At 50.4% G+C, this 9,033-nt stretch overlaps 1 protein-coding gene across 1 annotated transcript; it reads right to left on the bottom strand.

Moving 5' to 3' along the window:
• Nucleotides 1–1,346: 1,346 nt before the first annotated feature.
• Nucleotides 1,347–8,745, bottom strand: LOC107122015 (trypsin-like). The gene is made up of 5 exons (XM_015425034.1): nucleotides 8,742–8,745; nucleotides 6,957–7,152; nucleotides 4,420–4,670; nucleotides 2,668–2,804; nucleotides 1,347–1,496 (listed from the first exon to the last, which is right to left on the bottom strand). The coding sequence occupies exons 1-5, from the start codon at nucleotides 8,743–8,745 to the stop codon at nucleotides 1,347–1,349; spliced, it is 738 nt and encodes a 245-aa protein (XP_015280520.1).
• Between the last annotated feature and the right edge of the window lie 288 nt (nucleotides 8,746–9,033).

The raw sequence follows: 9,033 nt of genomic DNA, 5'->3' as shown, positions 1-9,033 counted from the left end.
GAGCATCTGCTTTCCATGCCAAAGGTCCCAGGTTCAATCTTACCACTGTCTCCTTGCTGAAAAATCAAAGGCCAGCATTAGTACCATTTTAAATCTTCCTGCTCAGCTTTAAACAAAGAAGAAGAAGAAGAAGATATTGGATTTATACCCTGCCATTCACTACCCAAAGGTGTCTCAGAGCGGCTTACAATCTCCTTTCCCCCCCTCCCCACAACAGACACCCTGTGAGGTAGGTGGGGCTGAGAGAGCTCTTGACAGAAACTCCTCTTTTTCAAGAACTGCTGTGCCAGAGTTATGGCTTGCCCAAGGTCATCCAGCCAGGTGTAAGTGGAGGAGTGGGGAATCAAACCCGGGTCTCCCAGATTACAGTCCGCGCACTTAACCACTATACCAAACTGGCTCACAAACAATACTGTTATGAACAGGTCATAAGATCATGGCCACAGACATTTGGTCTTTCCTACCAGTTCTGAGAGCCAGTTTGGTGTAGTGGTTAGGAGTGCGGACTCTGATCTGGGAGAACCAAATTTAATTCCCCACTCCTCCACATGAAGCTGCTGGCGTGACCTTGGGTCAGTTACAAGTTCTTTCAGAGCTGTTCTCTCATGAGTAGTTCCCGAAAGAGCTCTCTCAGGAAAGGAGATTGTAAGTCACCCTGAGACTCCTTTTGGTAGTGAAGGATGGGGTATAATTCCAATCTCCTCCTCCTCCTCCTTAATTTTTATAACATTTTATACATTTTATAACATTCAGCCTGAAAAGAATGCTGGTGAATGCAAAAGCTTGAACATTTTTTGGTTTGATTTTCATTGGTCCTAATACTCTGGATCGTCTAGGCTAGCCTGATCTAATAAGATTTTGGAAGCTAAACACGATCCTGACCTGGATAGCCCAGGCTAGCCCAATCTCATCAGATCTCAGAAGCTAAGCAGGCTCAGCCCTGGCTAATACTTGGAAGAGTGACCACCTAGCGATACCAGGGTGGTGACGTGATGGCAGGCCATGGCAAACCACCTCTGAACATCTCTTGCCTTGAAAACCCTCCAGGGGACGCCATAAGTCGGCTGCAACTTGACGGCAAAAAATACAAGCTGTTGCCTAGATTGTGATCATGATTCTGGACCAATGTGGTTGCAAACAATCCTCGTCTGCTTCAAGACTTTTTCCCTTTCAGTCTTGCCACTGGCAAGCAAGCATGATCCACTGGGGATGGGGGTCACCATCCGCTGGGGTCAATGGGGGCTGCTCTCTGAACGCCCAATGTGAGAAAACCGGGAAACAGAGAATGAACTACAAATAGTGGCCAAACTACAATTGCTCCAAATATTTATTGAGGATTAACGCAGTCAATCAATCATGTTCCTTATGATCCATCCTCTGAATTTGCAGATTTCAGTGTAGACGCCGGGTCTGTTCTCAACTGCACAGCGCTCATCTCCCCACGACACCAAGCCGTGAAGGACCCCGTTGCAGACCAGGGCGCCCCCAGAATCACCCTGTAAGAGACGCCAGCACAAAGGGGTCAGAGGGTGGCTTGGAAAAACTGTCCTAGATCAACGTGAAGTTTGATTCAGAAAGGTACAGTGATAGTGGCTCCTAGATTAGGTCTCGTTTTCTGCCAGAGGCAAAACACTTGGTTTCTCCTTGAGTTCAGGACAGACAAAAGGAAATACCACTATACACAGAGAGTGATTAAAATGTGGAATTCGCTGCCAGAGGATGTAGCGATGGCCACAGGAATAAATAGCTTTAAAACGAAATTAGATAATGGAGGATAAGTCTATCAGTGGCCACGAGCCGTGACTGAGGGGAACCTCCACATTCGGGGGCAGTCAACCCCTGAATCCCAGTGCCAGGAGGCAACATCAGGGGAAGGACTTGGCCTCTTTGCCCTGTTGTTGAACCTCCAGAGGAACTGGTTGGCCACTGGGTGAGACAGGATGCTGGACTAGATGGACCACTGGACTGATCCAGCAGGGGTCTTCTTATGTTCTTATGAATCATTGATCAGTATTTGGAGGGTTCAGGCACTTTCTTCGTTTTGGAAATATTTAGTTTAGGGAATCTGTATACAGCCTCTCCAGATCCCTGCTAGGGATATCTCACAAGTAAAAACAATGACATTAACACAATTGTGTAAATTAACCATGTTAAAAACAAGCAGTGGCATTAAAAACAGCAGAAAGCAACCATTGAACAACCTTTTAAAAAATCCTGGAGCTAGGAGAGTGTAGAACAGCTAATTTTTTTTTTTTAAGCCTTCGTTAAAAGCCCAGGTAGCAATAAATGGTTTGGCTTGGCTGCAGGTGAACATCCCAAAGTCACTACCGAAAATGCCCTTTCTCTTGGCACCACCCACCCCAATTAGATAACGGAGACAAAACTTATGCAACGTCATTTTAAGGGTTTGCCGGGGAAAGCACATTTTTCAAAATTTATGGGACTCTCTAGTTTGGAAAGACCATTTCAGGGCACAGTGATGCCTGATCTTTCCAAGCCAAGTGCTTTTGTCAAGGCCGATGTGAGAAGTCCGCTTTGGGTTGCCTTCCCAGCTCCGAAGTGATCATCTGACCCGGTCCTCTTGATTTCTGCACCAACCTTCTCAGGCTTGGTGAAATAGAACCCTTCCTGGAATACGTTCCATCCCATCGGCCTTTGCCGGCTTACCTGGCAGGCATCTCTTCCTCCTTTGATGGCTCCTGCACAAATCTCACTGTTGATGAAGTTGGCCCCATAGGCATTCCGGCATACTGTTTTGGGCAGGACCATCACTTCAACGCACTGCAGGTTTCTGGTGTATTTCACTGCAAGATGACTCTTTGGGTGAGTAGGTGGATGGGGCATGTTGTGGCTGATCTAAGTGCGCTTATCTAAGTGGGCCTTCCCCCATCCCACGCTCTAGATATTATTCCCCAAAATAAACCAATGGAACTGCTTGAATCAATCAGTAGCTCATCTACTGTCCGAGCCAGTATGGTGTAGGGGTTAGAAGGAGGTGGAGAGATCATAGCTCAGTGGTAGAGCATCTGCTTGGCAGGCAGAAGGTCCCAGGTTCAATCCCTGACGTCTCCAGTTGAAAGGACCACACAGGACGTGATGTGAAAAGCCTCTGCCTGATACCCTGGAAAGCTGCTTCTGTTATGAGTAGACAACACTCACCTTGATGGACCAAGATCCATTGTGGGTATGTGTGTGTTGAGGGTATTGTCAATTGCTTTGGGTCCCCATTGGGGTGGAAGGCAAGGGATAATTTATTGAAATAAATACTGTATTTTTAATTGCAACGGCTCTCCTAAGGTCTGGAACTGACTTTTCTCCCCTGGCCTAGCACTCTGAATTCCTTTTTAGAGGAGATGCCAGGGACTGGACGTGAGCCAGGAGCCACTGAGCTAGGACCATTCTTAAGAGGTTCTGAGATGCAGAAGAGGAGGTTCTTATACCCTACTTTTCTTTACCCTAAGGAGCTCCAAGGCGAATTACAATCACCTTCCTTTCCCCTTCCCGCAAAAGGCACCTTGTGAGGAAGGTGGGGCTGAGAGAGTTCTGAGAGAACTGGGACCGACCCAAGGTCACCCAGCTGGCTGCATGTGGAAGAGGAGTGGGGAATCAAACCCGGTTCTCGTTTAGAGTCCACCACTCATGGCCACTATACCACACTTACGCTCCCCAGTTTCCCTTCCAGAGAACTAAATTCTATACCCAAACTGAGCAAGGGTGAGCAGGTTAAGTCAGGAAGCTACAACTTGGGATGCCTAATGTATGTATCTATTAGCATTAAAAAAGGGAATCCAGCATTTCTGATCCTATGCAGTTACTTCAGTCTAAGCCCTGACCTGGATAGTTCAAGCGAACCCGATCTCATCATATCTCAGAAGATAAGCAGGGTCGGCCCTGGTTAGTACTTGGATTGGAGGCCACCAAGGAAGCCCAGGGTTGCTACACAGAGGGAGAGAATGGTAGGGTTGCCAGCCTTCAGGTGGGGCCTGGAGATCTCCTGCTTTTACCACTGATCCCCAGCTGACAGAAATCAGCTCCCCTGGAGAAAATGGCTGCTTTGAAGGGCGGACTCTATGGCATTGTACTATGCTGAGGCTCCTCCCCTCCCCAAACCCCGCCCTCTCCTGGATCCACCCCCAAAGTCTCCAGGTACTTTCCAACCCAGACCTGGTAACCCTAGGGAATGGTGAACCGCCTCAGAACGTCTCTTGCCTTGAAAACCCCAGGGGGTCACCATAATTCAGCTGTGACTTGATGGCAAAAAAGAGAGAGCCTTGGTTCCAATCCTCAGCTAAGCCTGTGTTTGGACTTCCAGTGGCAGAAGTGGAGGGCGGGGGGCTTGCTTTGTGGCATCCCTCTCATTGTTCCTACTTCAAGCTGTCCCCAGATGTGAACTCGGAGCCTCTGGTCTTTCCCCCTTACCTTCAGGGATAGAAGTGGCACCCCAACCTGAGACCACACACTTTGTCCCGACAGGCGCGCACCATCCCGCCATTGGAATGGGCCTGACTCTACCCCCCAGGACGGCGGGGGGGTCCAGGCGCAGAAGCATGATGTCATTCTTCAGGGACATGGGTTCAAAAGCGGCATGGCGGATGGCCTCCACGGCGTGGGTAATCTGGGCCCCTCCTCTCTTCCACAGAGTGTGAGCGCCAAGAAAAACTGTGATAGTTCTATGAGGCAAAATTCAGACCCGCTCAGAGGTTAAGCTTGAGGACTCACCGAAATGACGTCAGGCAAGGGAATCTCCTTTTGAATGCTCCTGGTGATGGGTTGCCAGTAGGGGTGCCAGCCTCCAGGTGGGACCTGGGGATCCCGCTGAATTACAGCTCATCTCCAGACTAAAGAGATCAGCTCCCCAGGAGAAAATGGATGCTTTGGAGGGTGGGCTCTGCGGCATTGTACCCCACTGAGGTCCCTGTCCTCCCCAGGCTCCACCCCCAAATATCCAGGAATTTCCCAACCTGGAGCTGGCAACCCTGCCCCCCATCCCGTTAGTGGCGAGGGGGGACCTGGCAACCCCAGTTGCCAATCCCCAGGTGGCACCTGAAGATCTCCAGGAATTACAAGTGATTGTCAGATGACAAAGATGAGACTTCAGCTCTCCAGACTACAGGGATTAGTTCCTCTGAGGAAAAAAATGGCTGCTTAGGGGGGTGGACTCCATGGCATTATGCCTGGCTGAGATCCCTCCTCTCCCAAAATCCCACCCTCCCCAGGCTCCACCCCCAAACCACCTGGAATTTCACAACCCAGAGCTGGCAACACTACACCGATCAAAGATTCTGAAGATGCCAGCGGAGAAGCAACTGAGTGGTGGAGGATTCCTCCCTGCGTGGCTTGGAGACAGTTTGGGGTAGTGGTTAAGAGCGCAGACTCTAATCTGGGAGAACCGGGTTTGATTCCCCACTCCTCCACATGCAGCTGCTGATGTGACCTTGAGTCAGTGACAAGTTCTTTCAGAGCTGTTTAGAGAGCAGTTCTCGAAAGAGCTCTCTCAGCCCCACCTACCTCACAGGGTGTCTGTTGTGGGGGAAAGAGGATTGTAAGCCGCTCCGAGACTCCTTTGCGTAGTGAAGGACGAGGTGTAAATCCAATCTCTTCTTCTTCTGAGGACTTTCAAGCACACTGCCCTTGGGAGGGCAGGAGTAGCGATTCTAGCAAATGAGCCATGATGTAGCAATGGCTGTTTTAAATTCACCCATGGGATGGGAGGCAATACATCGGGAATGGGAAATTCCACTCTGTCCACCAGGCACACACACAGGGTTCCAGAGGAGGAGGGAAGCCAAAAAGCCCCATCACCCCACACCCTGGCATGGGCATCTGCTAAGGTTGCCAACCTCCAGGTGGGGCCTGGATACCTCCAGCTTATACAACTGATCACCAGACGACAGCGACCATTTCCCCTGGGGGAAAAGGCTGCTTTGGAGGATGGACTTTAGGACATGATACCCCATTGAGTTCCCTCCCCTACCCAGGCTCCAGCCCCCCAAATCCAGGAATTTGGCAACCCTACCTGATCTGCCATGACAAGCCACAGCTTCAGGTAGGGTTTCCAACTCCGGGTTCAGAAATACCTGGAGATTTGAGGGTAGAGCCTGGGGAAGTGAGATTCAGGGAGGGAGGGGGCTCGATAGGGTACAGTGCCGTGCCATCCACCTTCCAAAGCAGCTCTTTTCTCCAGAAGAAGTGGAATAAACGGTTTTCTATAAATAATAAGCAATTTATGCAGTCTGGAGATCAATTGTAACTCTGGGAGATCTCCAGCCCCCACCTGGGGATTTATTTATTTATTTATTTTTATTTTCATATTTATACCCCACCCTCCCCAGTGGCACGCCTAGCCTCAAGATATGCCACCTGTCCACAGTGGGCAGCCCACGTAAGGGGAGGCAGGCCCACTTCCTCCTTCCCTGCCCACACAGCGAGGAGTGGCTTCCCCACAGCTAGGGTTGCCAGCTCTGGGTTGGGAAATTCCTGGAGATTTGGGGGGTGGAGCCTAAAGAGGGTGGAGTTTTGGGAGGTGAGGGACTTTTGTGGGGTATAATGCCGACTGTCCATTTTCCAAAGCAGCCATTTTCTCCAGGGGACTGATCTCTGTCACCCAACCAGAGTTCCCTCTAAGCTGTAGAATCTTGTGAGCAAAAATTCTACTTTGTGAGCTATTGGCGTTAAAGTTGTGAGCAACTGACCTGGCTACTGCATAAATTAGTTTGCTCCTTAGAGCCATCCTTCCTGAGCTAAGACAAAAATGTGTGAGCCAGAGGCTAAGAAATTGTGAGCTAGCTCACACTAACTCAGCTTAGAGGGAACAGTGCACCCGACCAGTTGGAATTTTGGCAGATCTCCAGCCACCACCTGGAGACTGGCAACCCTACCAGTATGGGAGCTGTCAGTGAAGTTATTTGCCTCCTAGTCCTAAATCCATCCCTTTCTTCAGTTCTCTGCTTGATTACCTTCTGAATCCATTGTCATTCCTCCCCACAGGCCCAGAGTCTTGCCATTCGTGACAGTGTCCGGCGGTGACGACCCAATACTTATTGATCAAGACCCCTCCGCAGTAGTTCTGGAAGCTGTCATAGAGGAAGACTTGCCAAGGTTGGGAATGAGGATGACAATCGGCTCCCCCGATAATGCGCTTCTGAGCTGACACTGTGAGACAAGCAACAGGGCCGTTATCACACACAGGAGGAGAGGAAAGCTTCAAAGAGCGTTAGGTACCCTTCCTATGTGACTCCTCCTCAGGTGCAAGAGAAATTCTCCCTGGGTTGTGAGCAAACTATATCACAAACATACGAAGCTGTCTTATCAATAGACCCACGGTTCGGTCAAGCCCAGGACCCTCTTCTTCTGAATGTCCGCAGCTCTCCAAGATCTCAGGATTTACCCAACTCTCCACATTCAGAGGCACTAATCCTCCGAATCTCAGAGCCAGGAGGCAGCATCAGGGGAAGGCCTTGGCCTCTTGGCCTTGTTGTCGGCTGTCCAGAGCAACCGGTTGGCCACTCTGTGAGACAGGAGGCTGGACTAGATGGACCATTGGTCTGATGCAGCAGGGCTCTTCTCATAGGGCTGTGAGGTGAGGCTGACAAGCCAGAGGGGGACTCTCCAGGAGCCTCCGGGAGAGAGGAAAGAAGAAGCACGACTGAATTTCAAAGGGAGTTCTGGCCATCATATTTAAAGGAACTGTGTTCCTTTTAAATGCCTTTCCATGAGGGCGCCTTCTTTTGGGGCTCATAGAATTGGACCCCCCAGTCCAATCTTTTTGAAACCTGGGGTGTGTTTTTTTGAGGAGAGACATCAGATGCTATGCTGAAAATTTGGTGCATCTACCTCAAAAAAACAGGCCCCCCCGTCCCAAATACCCACAGATCAATTCTTTATTATACACTATGGGGACCGTCTCCATGGAGTACCCAGCGGACATTCCCCCGCCCCCAGTTTTCTGATAATGCTGAAGCGGGAGGAGGGCCTCCAAACCAGGGGATCCCCTGCCCCCAACTGGGGATTGGCAACACTATCTTCTCATGTTCTTCTGCCTTTCATGAGGGAATGAACCTGGGATCTTCTGCATGAAGACCACGTGCTCTTCCCCTGCTAAGTTATGACCCTCCTTCTCTGGTTGGCTCTAGGGCATGGAACATGGAGCTGCCTTGGTCTATCAGGGTCAGTATTGTCTACTCTGGTTGGCAGCAGCTCTAAAGGGTCTCAGTTGGAGGCCTTCCCCACCAACTGCTACCTGATCTTTTGAACTGGAGATGCTGGGGATTGAAACTCAAGACGTTCTGCATGCAAAGCTAATGCTGTACCATTGAGCCAAAGCAAACAGGAACAGCTGTGCATCAACCAGACAATGGTCTGTTTCCAGGGGTCATTTCCTGCGGGAGTGCACAGGAGTGGAGCTCCGGCAGTAAGGAGCCCAGGGGGCGGGCACTTGCAACAAGCCCCGCCCCCTGCTCCCAGCAGCCCTCAGTCAAGCCATGAGGAGCAAGAAGCAGCCAGGTAAGTTGCGGAGCCCCCCGCCCGCCTTCAGGTACAAGATCTCCCACCTCTGTGAGGGCAGATCTGCGCGTGTCCTCCCCCCCCCATAGCTAGCAATCCAAAACAGTCCAGTGGAGCCTGAGCAGTGGGTGTTGCCTTCTGACACACTTCTGCTGATGTCAGGGGGTGTGGCATATGCAAATAAGTTATGCTAATGAGCTCCTGCACCTCTTTTTCTACGAAATGACCCCTGATCCTACCCATTCCGCTAAGCAAACTATGAAGCTGTCCTCCAGTCTAAGGAGTCTTCTGCCAACTTAAGTGGCACTTTCTTCAACGGAAGTACTACTTAAGTTGGAGGAAGGCTGTAGGCTGGAGGAACTTATGGTAGGACATGTGTGTAAAGTGCTGTCTAGTCGCAGCCACGTTATGGTGACCCCATAGGTTTTTCAAGGCATGAGACTAAGAGAGGTGGTTTGCCATTGCCTGCCTCTGCATAGCGACCCTAGAATTCCTTGGTGGTCTCCCCCCCCAAATACTAACTAGGGCTGA

This window comes from Gekko japonicus, unplaced genomic scaffold, assembly GCF_001447785.1.
Source record: "Gekko japonicus isolate JY-2015 unplaced genomic scaffold, Gekko_japonicus_V1.1 scaffold2515, whole genome shotgun sequence".
NCBI classification, from domain to species: domain Eukaryota; kingdom Metazoa; phylum Chordata; class Lepidosauria; order Squamata; family Gekkonidae; genus Gekko; species Gekko japonicus.
The sequence above is the reverse complement of the archived record's forward strand: the minus strand, read 5'-3'. Positions and strand labels throughout refer to the sequence as shown.

What these genes read in the sequence shown, in the direction of transcription:
- LOC107122015 (XM_015425034.1), bottom strand. An exon ending in TGCCACTTCTATCCCTGAAG is followed by an intron (nt 2,805 to 4,419) that starts GTAAGGGGGAAA and finishes GTCATCTTGCAG; the next exon opens with TGAAATACACCAGAAACCTG. An exon ending in GAGGAAGAGATGCCTGCCAG is followed by an intron (nt 1,497 to 2,667) that starts GTAAGCCGGCAA and finishes CGTCTCTTACAG; the next exon opens with GGTGATTCTGGGGGCGCCCT.